Below are 17,672 nucleotides of genomic sequence, written 5' to 3'. Positions count from 1 at the left end.
AATCTTAACAGGTAAAACGTTTCTCTGAGTTCTATGAGCTGCTTTAGCAAATTATTCAAACACAAGGAGGGAGCTGCTGAAACCTCCAATCTATAACCAGTCAGTCAGAAGCACAGGTGACAATCTGGACTTTTGATTGGCATCTGATGCTATTGCCAAGTATATTGTGTCAGAATTGAGCTGAATTGTGGGATAAGCTGCTGGCGCCAGAGAACTGCTTGGTGTATGTGTGTGCTGGTGTTGGTGGGGGACCATTGGAATAAATGTCAGAATCAGATCTCTACAACAGTATGCCTAGACTAAGAGCCTCCCTCTTTGGGGGGAGGTGACAGTGAAAACTGACTCATAAGGCCATTCAGGATCTTTCTTAATTCCAAGTAATCACTGAAAATATGTGCTGTAGAGTAGGTTAGAAAGCCAGTGGTGATCCAGTGAGAGACATAACATAAAACAATAAAGTCAAAGGATATAAAATTAACAGAAATTGATAGCTTTTTAAAATACAAGCAATAGCAAGTTTTAAGGTATTACTTCCTCATAAGGTATAAGAAAGAGATAACATTTATAACCAAACAGGTAAATTCCCAAGAATAACCTTAACCAAAAACGCACAAAACCAGTAAGAAATCCACGTAGGAAAGACACGGAAGTACACTTCAACAAATGAAGACATAAACCATGTTCTTGGATAGGAAGTCAACAGCACAAGAATGTCAATTTTCTACAGTCTAATTTATAAAGGTATGGTGAATCCCAATAAAAACACCAACTTTTTTTCTGGGGTTAGACAAAATAATTATAAAGTTCATATGGAAAAACAAACAAAAAACTATAGTAAGAAGAACTCTGGAAAAGAGGAATAAGAATGGAAAAAGTGCTTAACTCTACCAGAATGGTAAAAATAGAAAGATAAAATAATGAAATGATTGATTAAAATAGGAAATTTTTTGCACAATGGAACAAAACAGAAACTTAAGAAATAAGCACAAATGTGTAAGAGAATGCAAATTTGATGAAAGTGGCATCGTAAATCGGGGAGAAAAGATGTTTCTTTTAAACGGTGCTTGGCAACTGAATATCCATTTTGATGGGGGAAAAAAAGGATCTACAGAGCAGTGCACACTAAACAAAACAAAGAAGTTCCATAGAAAATCTGAGGTAATTAAGGATCTCAGAGAAGGGGAAAAACTCCTTCACGATGATTCTAAAAACCAGAGCTCTGACTGGGGTGGCTCAGTTAGTTGGTAGAAAGGTCGCTGTTTTGATTCCTGGTCAGGGCACACACCTGGGTTGTGGGCCGAACCCCGTTTGGGGCGAGTGCGAAAAGCAACCAATACATGTTTCTCTCACACGTGGATGTCTGTCTCCTTTTTCTCCTTTCCTTCCCCTCTCTCTAAAAGTAAATAAAGTCTTTAAAAAGAGAAGCACTTTCTAAGAAGTGAAAATTTTCTATTTTGTCCTTTTAATGTTCTATTTAGTGCCATGTTCTTTGCCTTTTTAAAAATGATTTCATTCTTGACGCCCTCCCCACCATCAAGTGTAGTGCTGGAGTGCAGATTGATGATCCTAATCATAAGGCTGTGATACGCTTTACAGAGAAAAAACGTTGTTAGATAAGCTTCATTCAGGCACGAGTTAGTGCTGGTGGCTGTAAGTTCAATGTCAAAGAATCAACAATATATATTATATAAAGGGTCTTTAAATAAAAAAATATATAAAAATAAGGTTATGTTATGCCTTCATTGGTTGATAAAAATATGCTGAGACCAGAGGCTCACAGGAACCTAAACCTGTATTTCCTCTAGGAGCAATGGTTCACTCACTATTCATGGCAACTCTATAGACTACAACTGCAAAAAATGAAAATCCACTGTATATTTCTGTGTCTGTGCTTGTGTGTCAATGTCTACTTTATTTTGGTTACACACACACACACACAAAATAGCAAAGTCAAAAATGTTTGAAAGCCAATGAATGAGAGCACAAGAAGAACCCTGCAAGGAGTGGTTAAATGGTGAGACACATGCTAATCATTTTCTTCCACCTAGAGTCAGAATCACCCCTAAATTGTGATTTGGTTGGTTAATATAGAGCAGTGGTTCTCAACTTTCCTAATGCCGCAACCCTTTAATACAGTTCCTCATTTTGTGGTGACCCCCAACCATAACTAAAGCATAGTGATTAATCACAGAAACAATACGTAATTATATATATGTTCTCCGATGGTCTTAGGCGACCCCTGTGAAAGGGTTGTTCGACCCCCAAAGGAGTTGCGACACACAGGTTGAGAACCACTGATCTAGAGTAAAGCCTACATGTGTACGTTAGAAAAGCACCCCAGACATTTTGATGTGTGGTCTAGATGAGAACCACTATTCCTTCTCCTAAACTGGTAGCTCTCAAAGTGGGGTTATTAGACAAGCAACACCAGGATCACCTGCAAACTTGTTAAAAGTGTAAAATCCTGGACCCCATCCGAGACCTATTAAATCCTACACTCTGGAAATGGTGGGCATTCGTCAGTGTTTTTAACAAGCCTTCTAGGTGATTCTGATGAATACCAAAGTTTGAGAATCACTGATCTAAATCTTTCGTGTTTGTTTTAGAGATATTTTAAAAGCCCTGATGAATTCTGCTAAGATGGCTGAGGCTGTTTCAAATAAAGCTGAAGGGTATCTGCTACTGTTACCCTACTGAAGCACCTATAATGTATAGAAAAACTTCTCTCAAGTAGTTTCTTTATGGAGAGTGGCCCCTGTGCTTTAAACCAAAGTAAGTAAAATCTGCACATTACTTGTATAATAATCAAGCAACCATCCTCCATAACAGAGTTTCTTTTCCTCAGAACTCCTTAAACAGTTACTGCTCTTCAAACAAGCATGCCTGTCCTAAAAGGTCAATCTACACCAGACCACAAAATTTCTTTCAACCCTCCAACAACTCTCCTGGGCATCACACACTTCCCAAAATGAAAAATAACAACATGTGTTTATTGAAAAAAAATACTTATGGCATTCTGGCACATGGACGTAACCTTAAAACTAATTTATAAAAAGTCGTCGTCGTCGTCGGCAGCCGTCCGTCTCGAGAGACGATGGTGTAGCTTCTTAAGAGTCTATCTGCACCGCCGAGAATGGCTGTGCAGTCCGACTCGAGAGTGACATGGTAGTATCTGTCTCCTCCCGTGTTGAATCGACATCTTGCGATGACGCTGAAGCTACAGAGCCTGGGCAGGGTAATATGGAGGGTCTGCTGTTGCCCATGCAGCAGACCCCCCCTCTCTTCGCAGCTGAAGGGTCCAAGGGAAAGACGGAGTCAATACAGCTTGGCTTCAGGTGCGCCGCAGGAGTTGCCGGTGTTGACTACAACGTCAAACCGCCTTAGGGACTCCGGCTCCGGATTTTCTGTCGGGGTTTACTCCCTTAGCCTTTCCCCTGAAGAGGTATGCCGCAAGGCAGCGGAGGTTTTTTGGAGTCAGAGTTTTCCTTCTCTGATGTACCCTGACTGGAAGATCGAACCAGCGACACTTAGCTCGCAGGCCGACGCTCAATCCACTGAGCTAAACCAGCCAGGGCTTTATAAAAAGTAATCCCATAGTATATTATACTCAATTAGCTATTACATAAATTCATATATACTCTTGTTCAAATCATGTTCCTTATGTCACAAATTTCCAAAATATCATTTTTATCTTCCACATTAAACCTCACAGGGAGTTAGCTGTGTACAACTCTTTTCTATGGGACTGGGAGATGCTTAAAGACAAGTAACACATTTTACCTCTTTCTGTGTCTGAAGTACACAGGAGGTATTCATCATTCAGTCAGCAAATATTTATTGAGCAGCTACCGTATCTCATTCACTGTACCAGATGATAGATACAAATGTAGTACAGACAGTCCCTGTGTTCACAGAGCTATTTACTGAATGAATAAACATCACAAAGAACTACCCTTAAAGTTTGAGAGTGTAATCTAGATGAAAGACCCAGTTTACCAATGTTATGCATGCTCTTCTGACCCAAGCTGCTATTTAAGGCCATATATGATTGTTAAGAGAAAATACAGAGACAAGTCACTTAATAGTTAATCAGACTTTAATGTTTTATGTATAAATAAATAAATAAAAATTTATATGAATAATGCAATGCTTACTGACAACCAAATTCCCATATGGAAATTATAGGTTTAAGGTTTGATATGCAAACTCCAAACAATTCATCAGAAAGCTACAATTTGCCAATTCTCAATTCCTCAGAGATTTTAAAGGGAAGAAATTTAAAATCAAAATTACCTGATATTATGACTATAGATTAACAAGTTAACTATAAGATCACACACATATCACCCACTTATAAAATGAATACATCAGGAGAAATATTTGCCCCTTTCAACAAGTAAAAAGCTTGTGTTTAGAAATTTTCTACGATATGTATACACACACACACATGCTACATGCTAACAACAGCTGCCTTTCAGTGTCTGGGGACATGGAGAAGGAAGGACCCTTAGTTTTTATGTATATCATTTTATGTTATTAAATTTTTATCTTTAATCATGTTGGTCTATTATTTTTCAGTTTAAAAAAGCTAGAACTGTTGAAATATCAGGGGGACCAATTTGTAAAGTATATGACTGTCTGATCACTATACTGTACACCTGACACTAATACAAAATAATATTGAATGTAAACTGTAACTGAATAAGAAAAAAAAGGCTAGAAAATGCCTTAAGACATAAAAATAACATTGCTTATAGCAGCATTTCTTTTTCATAATGATGGGAATAAAATCTGTAGCCTAACTATATATTTGGGACAAGATGACACAGAACTGGGTTGTCATTCGGGCCATGGAAATTCTCCTGAGGGGTTCTGAATCACAGATCATAGATCCCCAAAATATTTACAGAAAGACCTAAGGGATCTATGAACTTGGGTGAGAAAATAATCCTTTTTCTACTTTCACTAACTTCTAACATATTTAACATTTCCTTCAATTACTAATGTAGGCAGCAGACCACAGTAGTACTAGTGATTCTTAACAAATACATAAATTAAAATTGTTTTAATATTGATAAGTACATTTCAATATAATTGGTTTATTTCATTTGATTTTATGCATTCAGTAAGTCATTCTGAAGAGTTTCACCAGACAGCCAAAGGAGTTCAAGTCACAAAAAAAGGTTAAGAAGCCTTGGGTAATGGCTCTCAAAAGAAGTACTAGAGCCTGCACCTGGGAATTGAGGGAGGAAATATTTTGAGGTTATTCCAATTGGAATGCTACCAGAAATTAGTGGGCAGTAGATTGATAATAAACTTCCTGATACGCCAGCCCCAAACGACCAACTACAAACTGAATGTCAAAAACGTCCCAGTTCAGAATCATCTCAAGAATCAAATAAATGGCAGTTATTATCCTCTTCAGTATCATGCTTTCCAAAGTTTTCAAACTTGTGTTCATCCCAGAATTCACTGGTACAGTAGAATGTTTCTCTTCACTTGCTTCTCTAGTGTATACCACCCACTGAACAGATGTTTAGCACTAACAGGAATTTTCCCCCATGACCAACTAATCTAATTTTTTAAAAAATCACTTCTAAGAAACAAATATGATATTTAACTATCAATTATTCAGACTCAATTATTACTCGGAGGATTAGCTAAAGTTTAAGTCCTCTTGGCTGTTAATTTTCAAAGTCTTTAATTTTTTAAAGCAATTTGATTGTTAACTGCTCTGCCAGGAAACAGATGGAAGGAGGAAAAATCAAGTATCAATTTGCTAATGTCTGACAGATGTAAAAATACATTTAATTGGCAGGAGAAAAAATGTGAAAGTATACCCCAGAATAATGTATGGAGGTACTCTGTGTAATTTACTCTTCCATATTCCTTTACACTTATTATTCTGTAAAATTAAAAATTATCAGTAACAGCAGCTGCCATTAGAAAGCACTAAAGTCTTTACAAAAAAGTTAATCTTTAAAGTTATCTTTTGAGATATTTCTCATTAAACAGATGAAGAAATACTATTAAGTGACATAAACTAACTTATTTTGCCCCGAGGGAAAAGTGACAGAGGCCAGGATCAGAACCTAAGTCACAACTTCCAAGTTCCAACAACTTCATCAAATCAGTAGTACTAACCAAGGGTTCCTTGTCGACTGACTCCTCAACCAACAACATTATGTCCTTTGGGGGCAAAAAAAGCAGGGGGGCAGTAAAAAAGTTGGAAGAAAAGATATGAGATTATGAGTTACAAAGCTAGCAGACAAGACAGGCTGACTCTTCCACTCTGCATAGTAATACCATACCAGCTAACAAGAAAAAAGAAACCTAAAAGTATTATATAGAAATGGTGTTAAAAAGAACCTGGAAGTAACTGCCATCTTCTTTTAGCATAAATCCCACAAGAAATGGTCGTACATGATGAAATAGACAAATCTGAAGTTCTGTTCCATTTAAGTGTAGACAAAGCAAAAAAAAAAAGAAAAAGTCAAGGATCAGTTTTAAGGTAAGATCAAATAATCAAGATGGACTTTCAGCTATCTGCATTGGTCTCCTTTACTGGCTTATTTCTACATATTATCTTTTCTTCCTCAAGTGGTCCCCTATGCATCCGTTACTGTTTTTCTACCACAACTCTACTTAAAATGAAATAAAGATGAGTGCTGTATTTTTAGTATTTCAATGCTTTAAAGGTCACCCCGTCCAATTCTATTTCACAAATGAGGAAACTAAGGACCAATAAGGTTAAATAACTTCTTTGAGGTCATACAGAATTCATCCCCTTACTACTTTGAAAATTAGTAAGTATGAAGGGTTTGCTTTCTTTGAAAGGATTCAAATCTCATTTAAAAATGTAATACAAAAAATTCTTATCTCATTAAAACACCTTACAAATTTAAGATTTGTAAAAACACATCAAGTATACAAATTCACCTTGGGTCGAACCATGGATTAAAACAATATAACTCCATAACTTCTGATTACGATGTTATATACCCACCAAAAGAACTCTTAGGGCAGCTTGTTGGCTAAAGCCCCATTCTCAGGAGGGTAGCCCTTAACAGCACATGTACACTAACTTCCCCTGTTCCTTGACTGGGAGACTTAGAAGTAGACAGATACCTAAGGCAAGTCAAATCAATAACACCCTCTATCTCAGAAACCTGGAATTTTAAACTGGGGGGAAAAAATGATGATGATGATGATAGCTGATATTTATTGAATGCTTACTGCATGCCATGAACTGTCCCAAGCACACTATAATCCATCTTCCAACAATCCTAAGAGATTCTACAGATCTCATGCAGTTGCTTGAGGACTCAAACCCATACAGTCTGGCTCCAGAACACATGTACTTAACAATAACCTATACTACTTCTCAAAAGATCTAAGAACTGTTAGAATGATATGTTAGATGTCACTTGCTGTTGAAGGACCCATAGCTGCCCTGATTCTTGTCCTCCCCAAACTAAGGAAGTGTTTGTGAGACAACCTCCAGGAATGTTAAAGAAGGAAGATTTGGTTTTTGTTACTTGAAACCTAACAACCCCACCTGTCAAATATTTTTAGGCTTCATTTTTGGAGAACTGATACAGATGAAATCTAAACTACACCACAGATAGATCATTGCTTTGAATTTGTAAAAAAGAAATGTGTTTACAAAAGGCATTCACTACCAAGTTTCTTTCATAATATTCCCTGAAGCAAAACTTTTTTTTATGTTGGCAAAACTTTTATTTAATAAATTAAATTTTAATATAAAATATTAATAAAATATCTGAGATGCAGCTATTAATCCTGGGATTTATGTAGGGTTTTTCCCAGAGGCTGCAGCAGAGTTCTTGAGATGATGAGAAACTGAAGAGAACTGAAGAAATAATAACACATATGGGTACAGAAATTGCAAAGAGGGACTTAAAATTAGGCCTCTTGATACCTTCCTTCATTTATGTAAATGAGGCAAAACTTTTAACGACTCCTCCATGCCTATGGAATAATAAGTGATAGAACGGTAGAGATGTAATGAACTTTAGATATCATCTAGTTCTCAACACACTCATTTTACATATGAAGCAGTACAATGGTGAAATTAAGAGCCCTGGAGACAACCACTCTAGAGCCTGATTTCAAATAGCACCTCTACCATGTTCTAGTCTAGGTAGGGTGTCCTTGGACAAGATACTTAATTTCTAAAGTCTTAGGTTCTTCTTTGGGAGAAGAGATAATAGCACCCACCCATCCTAGCATATAATGAACTCTAAATCATTTACTGAGTTTTAACAGCCTGGCACATGCTCAACACACTAACACACACTCAATAAATGGTAGCTGAGATGGTGATGACCAACCTGAGGCTCAGAGAAGATAGGCAACTTTTCCAGATCATATGGCCACTTAACAACAGAACTAAAACTTAGAAAACAGATTTCACATTTCCATCTCAATTCTCTCTTCTACATCAACCTACAAACTTCTGGGCCTAATCAAAACTATCTATGCAATTCTACCCTTGTTTTCCAACCTAGTCTCTACTCTAACAATTTTATTCATTCAATTTGTTCTAAACAGTATCTAGTGCTGCAGACACAGCAGGAAACAAAGGAAAAGGAAGAAAAAAAGTAAAATCCATCTGTGTGTCGAAAGAGAAAAGAGAGAGGAGTAAATTAAACACTGAGACTGACACACTCAGAAATGAGAGGCTGCTATCCTTCTCCAGTTTCTATTAGTAAGGGAAGGAGAGACAAGGATAGATTAAAAGTCATACAACATGGGCCCTGGCTGGTGTGGCTCAGTGGATTGAGCACCAGAATGCGAAACAAAGGGTCACTGGTTTGATTCCCAGTCAGGGCACATGCCTGGGTTGCGGGCCAGGACCCCAGTCAGGGGCACGTGAAAGGCAACCACACACTGATGTTTCTCTCCCTCTTTTTCTTCCCTTCCCCTCTCTCAATCAATCAATCAATCAATCAATCAATAAAATCTTTAAAAAAGAAACATAACATGGAAGAATCTTCCTTTAGTCTACGTTAACATCCACAGAACTAGTTTTAAATATTCGTGCACTAAATATGTGCTTCAACATACACCACACAACCAAAAGCCCAAACTGGTAAATCTCTCTCCAAGGAACCTTCTCTATACATTCCAGTAAGTTTTCTCTTACTCCTCTTAACTACACTGGCATTTAACTTTTTCTAGTACTCTTTTAATGTCTGTCAGGCTGACTTAACCTAGTAGTTTTTGCTAATTTTCCAGATATGTTTTTGACCTCAATGATTCATTTAAGTGCCCTCAAGTGAAGATCTGTATCATATTCTTTTTTTCCCTAACAACACTTCTGCACACAGCTGTACACACACTGATATACAGACCCCTTTAAAGTTTCCCAATATCTTACTTAGGTAACACTTGGAACTTAGATGACATCTGGCTAGTGTTTGCTTTTGTTGAATGAATAAACACTTAATCTTTTTACAATATCAGCTACAAAACTGCATTTTATACCCTCTTTAGAACCACCCCCTCATTATAAAACATGAAATATACTGCATTAAAGCCAAAAATAACTTATGGTAAAAAGAGTGAATATATTTCTACTCTACTATTCAAAGTATCACTTAAAATATTAAGATAATGACAAAAACTAGACAACTAATACATGAGAGAAGAAATGGCAATTTAAATCAGTCATGGTCTTTGTCTTTTAAAATAAATGGAATTACATAGTTCACATTGGTTTTGGTTCATTCTAGTATGCGGAGATCTTACACAAATCTACATACACCTATGAGAGGGATAATTAACACAAGATAAAGACTAATACTACAACCATGCCTCTGTGTAAAATGTTCAAAGAGCCCTCTGACGTAGAGAGGAAAAAAAATCAGTATTGAGCTACACAAAGTACTCCAAAGTAAAAAACCAAAAAGAATCCCTAGAAGAATAACTTAAACCAAATTCTGCTAATGAATTACACACACACACACACACACACACACACACACACACACACACACAGTTTCACAAAAACATACCTCTTCATATAGAAAAAGAAACAGAAGCTATTCCAATGCTCAGCAAACATATGCTATGTGTGAGGCACAGTTCTAGGATCTGAAATATATTTAGGAACAAAACATGTAAAGATTCCTGGCCTTACAGAGATTACATTCTATTAGGAGAAAATCTAAATAATAAAATAGAGTAGTTTCCCACAAATTTATGATAGATATGGTTAGGATAACAAACACTCAGATGAACATAATGGTTCCAAATTAGGGAAAAGCAAAGTTAAAAGAATTACAAGAAAAAAAAGAGAGAAATTTGAAAAGCTAAAAGCAAAAGTTAAAGTGATGAAAAACTACACTTCTTAATAATTTACTATTTCAATAAAATCAGTATCATCTTTTATGGTTCCCACACTTACAAACAGTACATTATTTACAAAAACTATAATTAACCTAATAGTTCATAAGATAATTCGGGTTCTTTAAGAAGTCAATATGAAGCATAATGATTATGAGAATGGGCTTTTGTGACGTTAAAAGGGTCTGAATTCTACTCCTGCCAGATACTAGCAGTGAGACCCTTCAGTTTCTTCATCTATAAAATAGAAATAATAATTCTTCAAAGAGCCGTTACAAGGATTAAACAAAAACCAAAAACTAGATGGATTAACCAACAGATGGATAAATATACAGGGGGTAGGCAGAAGTTTGTGTACAGTCGTGAATACACAAAATATTTATTCTTGTATTACTATTTATTAATTATAATTATTGTATTATTTATTCATATTACAACTGTACACCTACTTTTGCTCACCCCTGCATAATAATATATAAATTCGCTGAGATACTTACTCAGTAGTAAAAAGGAATGGACTGATATATGCAATAAGGATGAATCCTTAATGCATTATGCTGAGCAAAAGAAGCCAGACGCAATAAAGTATGTATAGTTTCACTTAAATGAAACTCTAGAAAAAGCAAAACTAATCTATCATGAGAGAAAGGAAATAAGTGCTTGCTTACGACTATTGGTAGAGAGGGACTGACTTGCAAAGGAGCACGAGGGAACTTTTTGGGTATTTACAATGTTTCTATAGCTTGATTGTGGTGTTTTCAGTGCACACATTTACCATAATTCATCAAACTCTATGCATTAAATTGGTATTTTATTGTATGTAAATTATACCTCAAAAAATTTTAGAAAGGATCCAATAAAGTAATAATGTAAAGTTCTTGGCACAGCACCCGTTGCAAAGTATTCCAAAAATGATAGATATATTAAAAATAACTACTGTACCACTATACAAACTCATGGGGAAATGGCAGAACCGATCCCTCGGGTTGTTTATATTCTAAATAAGCATAAGTCAACAGTATTCGACCAAGACCAAGTGTAATACGGAGCACTACAGAGACCAAGTTATAGAAGATGCCAACTGGCAGATCTTAGGCAAAAAGCAATGAAAACAAGTAAAAGGAGTCTGCATGTCCAAAAGAGGAGAGAAAAATATAGTCAGTAATAATACAGTGCTATCAATGCCAAAGAACACCTAGATTTATTGCATTATTTACAAAATACCCAAGATAAGGAAGCAACCTAAGCATCCACCAACAGACAATTAAGTAAAGAAGATGTGATACACACATACACACACAATGAAATATTAGTCAGCCATAAAAAATGAGATTTGCAACAACCTGGACATATTGAGAGGGTATTATACTAAGGGAAATGAGTCAGGCATAAAAAGAAAAATACTACATAATTTCACTTACATGTGGAATCTAAAAAAACAAAATAAACAAACAAATGAAACAGAAACAGAAACAGACTCATACAGAGAACTGATGGGTGCCAGCAGGGAGGGGGTTGGGAGGCTGGATAGAAAAGGTGAAGGGATTAAGATGAACGAATTGGGTTACAAAACAGGCATAGGGATGTAAAGTACAGCATAGGGAATGTAGTCAGTAACGATGTAATAGCTGTACAGTGTCAGGTGGGCACTAGACATTATTGGGGGATCACTTAGTAAATTACTGTATCTAATCACTATGCTGTACATATGTAAATGTCTAATCACTATGCTGAAACTAATATACTACTTAATGTCAACTGTAATTAAAATTTTTAAATGAATTACAAAAAAAAAAAAACCTAGATTATCTCATCTATGTTTTATAAAAATATAACTCAAAACTGAGTCAATGACTACACAAAATGTAATGACAGTCGAATAACTACACAGACACAGTCCTTAATTTTATTCAGGGCAGGGGAGGTCTCAGAGGGATATGTCCATGAAGGCTTTAAAGTGAAGTCAAAGGATTCTGCCAACCAATCAGAAAAGGGGTCATGGTCATATTGTGGGCAGTTTAGAAATATCAAGCAACAATTATAAATCCATAAGCCAAGGTTTTTCTTGTATTTTTAAAAATATGTCTGTGATTTAACAATATAAAGGTAACTAATCAGAAACACATTGACAACTGAACTTGAATTGAAATACAACTCAAATGGAACAAGACATTTTTGAAATTTCTATTTTATTACTGCTTAGAAATGCTTATCAAGGCAGAACATTTTTAAAGAACAGAAATTCTGTTACATAATTTGAGCAGAACTGAATTGGTTGTCACTCATGAAAGCACAAGTCTTCTGATGTATATGTTAATTTTTTTTTTTTTAAAGAAAAAACTAGTACCCCATTCAGACATTCTGGGAAGCAAAACACTTTAGACTATATATAAATCTTAACTGTCAGTGTTGGTTTAGTTTTGTTTTAATTTTAAGAAACTCCACTGTAACATCAAAAAAGCAGAAGGGACAGGACAGAGTCAAGAAGTCCTGGGTTACAACTCTACTTCTATCAGAATTTGGATTTCTTCTTCCCTAATACTGGGTAGATGAAGCAGGCTTCTTTAAATAGTCCAACTTGAGCACTGATGCTCTAGATTGAAAATCACAAGTTTTACTGAAAAAGTTAATAGTTCAAAGTTTTGACAGGGTTAAGCATTTATCTTTGCTATAACATTAAAAATACCTAAACTTAAGTTTTCTTCCTAATTTCAAATAAAATGCCAACATATGTGGCAAACTAAGGACCTAACGTAGTAACTAAAGGTAATGATCACTGTTTTCGAAAAGTACTGATAACTATCTTCCGGGAGCTAACTGTTCATTCTACAAGTATCTAGATTCAAGTTTTTCCCTAACCAAAATAACAGGATACAGGTAGTTACACACAACACAGGATGGGGCAAAAGTAGGTTTACAGCTGTAAGCACACAAAACAGTTAATTCTTATATAATTACTTATTATTGTATTATATTCCAAACAACTGTAAACCCTGTACTGATACTTTAAGACTCATAAACCACCTTTATTTTGGGGTCAAAACCCATAAAATAACATTAACATGAATTTAATTTTGTGGACTCCAAAGTTGTGTTGTTTGAAGTTCAATTCAATTAATTCTTGTACATACTATAACTTTCTTAATTATGTTTCCCATGGAAAACTGAGCTAAGTTAGAAATAAATCTTATTCAAAAAACAAATGATTTTCACATATGACTTTGTTCTAAATTTTCAGCATAAATGTTGGGTTTTCCTCTTTACTTATAAGGAGTTGAGTGTTCATTCTGATAGTGCAGCCATATTTATATTCTACTGAAAGTGCAAAACTTTCAAGCAATCAAACACCAGAGCAATGTGATTAAATCACAGCACAAAATAGTAATACAGGATAATATAATGAGGTCAAAACTGGAGCAGCCAATCAAAGGCATAAAAGCATTTCCTGCAATATTAACAGTCAAATGAGAAAACCAATCACAGAAACCTCAAGCCTTCTGTTGACAGTCACAGAAGCAAGAGAACCAATCCTCGAACACCGAGCGTTGACAATAAGGCGGGACCGCAGGTTCATTGAAGAAATTCTTGACGGTGCAGTTACTATAAAGTTCGCATGCAAGTAACACCACTCCAGAGTCGTAAACACTGTCAAACCAGATGAAATTCAACCGTATGCAAAATTTAACCATCGGGAAGAAAAAGCAGCATTTTTGCCAAAATGCGCTGTATTGTCAAAAATGTGACTGTTAATTTAGATGCACTAGACCCTCAACTTCTAAAAGGCTCCCCGCTGACGACAATTCTCGGGGAGGCAGCATGGAGACAGCACACCTCCAGCAGCTCGTTGCTGAACATCCCTGGTTCCTTTCCAACGCTGCGCACTGAGCGGGCGCCGTCCGACCTAGGCAGGCAGAGCTGCCCAGCTCCGAGACACTGAGCTAGCGGGTCGGGGCTCTCTAACGCTACAACCCGCTGATGAGTCGCGGCCCCCACCCTCCCCCATCGCAGTGCCGCACTGTCTCATTCCGCTGCACCACCAAAGGCCGGGGAACGAGAATTACCGTGCTAGGAGGAAAATTTTTTATTAAACACTTTACTTTCTACAAGTTATTTCAAAGCGGACCCAAAGCAAAACTAAATTTAAAAGTAAAAAATAAACCTTTCCCAGCCAAAACATCCCTCACCCGTTAGTCAACCCAGTGTCGGGGGTTAAAATAAAAGGTAAACAGAGGCCCTACGCCAAGTGCGGCGAGAACATTCCCTGCGCCATTCCCAGCTACCGCTTACGGCAAGGCCCCCTTACGGCAGCGTAAGCGGAGCTGCGAACTAATCACAACACTCGGACGCAACAACATGGCGGCCGCGGGCGGGCGCTGCGCCGGTAGAGGGTTTACGCTACTCCGCCGGCGTAGCGTCTCATGCGTTGGAGCGGCAGCGGCGCCCTCCAGCGAGCGTAAAGCGCGCTGTGAATGGCGAGGCCCGACTGACAAAGGGGAGGGGGGAGGAGGGAAGGGGGGGTAATAAACACTCGAGTCCCTACCGATTCCTCCTCCTTCTCCATCCCGGTGGGCATCTGGGGCACGGCCCGGTTGATGGAGACGCAGTCGTTGAGATCAGGCATGTCCTTGCCGCGGTAGATAGGCAGCGGTTTGGCGGCGTCCAGCGCCCGCGCTCGGAAGGAGAGTTTACTCATTGTCTCCCCGCCTTACAGGAACAGCCCGGGCGGCGGCGGCGGGGCGGGTGGGGAGGGGGGGAGGACTCCCGCCGCCTCCTCCACCTCCTTCCTCAGTGCAGCGCGGCCGGCCCGCTCCTCCTCCTCCTCACTGCCCCCGGCCACAGCATGGGCGCCCACCCGCCCGAAAACAGCCCACTGCCGCCCGCGGCCGCTTCCACACACTAGATCCTCCGCTCGCCCGCCCGATCCGCTCCCTGCGCCATGGCCAACATGGCGGACATTACCACAGCGGCGGCGAGCGATCCCGGCAGCCCGCGCGAGAGCGCGCCCCCGCCGCGGGAACGCGCCTCGCCCTTTCCCTCCCTCCCTCCCTCCTTCCTCTCCCTTCCCCTCCCTCTTCTGTCCACCCACTCTCTCCGCGGCGCAGCCGGCCCGCGGGAGCGTGCTCAGCCTCGGGCGCCTCGGGGGCGAGGAAGCGGTGGCGGCCCTCTGCTCCGCGGTCCGCGCTCTCGCTGTGTGGCAGGTGCCAGGTGCGCAAGTTCACCCGCGCCCCCGAGCGTGCGCCTCTGCCTCCGCGGCCCCGACACCCTGCTCACTGGGCGCCCGGGAGGAAGGCGCCGGGCAAAACATCCGCGCTGAAATTCGCAAGGGTGCAGAAATCTGTGAGCGGGAAAGGAAGATCACAATCAGGGCTATCACAGCCACCACCGAACCTATACTTATAAAGCGCTTATCTCCAAGGTGCCCTGAGTGCCGGCTAATTTGCATCTTAAAATCCGCACATTCTCTGGAGGAGCGAAAAGTCCTTTCAGGCTACCCAGAGGGGAGCAGACTGCCAGGTCTCGTCCGCTGCTAAAACGCTCACGCAGTCCCTGCCTTCTTCCCCGCATCCTCACTTTAACCTGACCGAAAAGATCTCTCTGCGCTAAAGTGTCCTGCTGTTCCTCGCACTCTCGGGGAGGTCGCTCATGGCAGCAGTGAGGATTAACGTTTGAGGCTGCCAGATGCAACAAGTGCACTTGAACCTGTCACCCAAACTTTAGGATTACTTAGTGAGTGATAGATATTACTCGGATTTCAAAACTTAGTTTTTAAAATTAAAGTTTAATCAAAGCAGCAACACTTCCTAAGTGGCAGATATGTGTAAAATACTGGGTACTGTGGAAGACAAAAAAAGACGTTTGAGATCAAATTCCTGTCCTCATGGAGCTTTCACGTTCATGGGATGACAGGATGGGTGGAAATATCAGTAACAGTAAGAGACGTAAATAGTTGAACGGGGCAAATGAAAAGGTAAACGACAGAAAGAAAAAAAAAAAAGAAAGAAACCACAAGGCAGCAGAACGTGATTAATTACCAAATGAGTTGTACTGGCACTAACTGCCAGGAGAGTTCAGAGAAAGGAGACATGAACATTATGTTAGCCTGAACTGGTTAGCAAAAGTTCTGAAGAGGAGGAAAAATCGAGTTGACTCAAGCATACCAGCCATTGTTGACATCAACCTCGTTTAGCCAGCTTTCTTGGTTAGTCTTTAAGCATTATAGTTTTCTTACAAAATCCCTGGGAGGAGTGCAACACATTTTACCATTTTCTAATAATTGATAAATATTCTGCATAGTTCAGAGAAAAGGAGATGGTTTGCTGATGTCCAAAAGTGGAAAAATTGATTCCTACAGTCATTTGCTATTTTAAAAAAATTACTATCTCTTCCTCCATTTCCTCCTCATCCACTTCTTCCCCTCTCCTCTTTTTCTCCTCTTCTTCTTCCTGTCTCTCTCCACCTAACCCCTGGAAGGCAAAGTGGTGACGAGGGACTCCTGGCCGTGTCTAAATAGTCTAACCTGCTTGGTCCAGCCAGACTTCAAGCATTGTGTAGTTGGGGTTGAGTGGCTTCCATCCACTTTGTTTTTGGAAACAATACTGTGACTCACTTCTTGTAAGCAGCACCTTCCTCGAGCTCGTAGGCCTGTCCTGCTATGACATGCTACCCTCTGGAGCAGTTCCAGTTCTTTGCAAGGAAGCACAAGAGGGTGTTGGGAGGGGGTCAGCACTGTTCAAGCCTGTGGGTGGTTGAAGACATGAGTCATCCAGAACCTTTATCTGGGTGCCCAGTACTTCTCAGGTTCAGAAAGCAGAGCTTTCTTCTGTTCCCCATATTTATTGTTACTTTTTCTCAAGAAAGGAAATATTGAGTATTTGTAACATACCAGCCATTGTATATATAATTAATTGAGTTCCACTTAATTCTCATTATAACCCTATGCAGAAATATAATTTTACTAAAAAGGAAAATGAGGCTCAGATAATATGCCATGTTTCAACACTAACTCGCAGAACTGGGTTCAAAACCAGGTTTAGCTTGACTCCAAAACTCCTCTTTTTCTCAGCAGTGCCACCTTGCTCCCCAATGGCTAATAGAGTGCACAACCCACAACCTAAGGATGCAATATCTTCAATGAGAGCAGGAACAACATCTGCTCTGTGAATCACTATATCCCTACTTCTGTGTCTCACACATAGCAGAAACCTAATATATATTTGTTGCCTGATAGATAATATCCCCTCAAGAGACTCTTGATACTGACCCCACTTCATTTCAGCGTGGAGTTCAGAATACCTGACCTA

The 17,672-nt window shown here is 39.1% G+C and overlaps 1 protein-coding gene across 6 annotated transcripts in view; it reads right to left on the bottom strand.

The window, feature by feature from the left end:
- The window catches only part of EPC2 (enhancer of polycomb 2), a 192,183-nt gene that overhangs the window by 102,259 nt on the left and 72,252 nt on the right, over nt 1-17,672 (bottom strand). For 3 of the 6 annotated variants that reach the window (XM_090279602.1, XM_090279603.1, XM_090279604.1), the window contains exon 1: nt 14,912-15,099. The exons of the other annotated variants lie outside the window; for them this stretch is intronic. In XM_090279602.1, coding sequence (XP_090135728.1) covers nt 14,912-15,064 — 153 coding nt within the window. In that variant the 5' untranslated portion in view covers nt 15,065-15,099. Of the gene's footprint in view, nt 1-14,911; nt 15,100-17,672 lie in introns of those variants that run through there. 6 annotated transcript variants of the gene reach the window in all.

This window comes from Furipterus horrens, unplaced genomic scaffold (genome assembly GCF_987537825.1).
Source record: "Furipterus horrens unplaced genomic scaffold, mFurHor1.1.pri manual_scaffold_1, whole genome shotgun sequence".
NCBI lineage: Eukaryota > Metazoa > Chordata > Mammalia > Chiroptera > Furipteridae > Furipterus > Furipterus horrens.
This window is presented reverse-complemented; position numbering and strand designations above follow the sequence as displayed.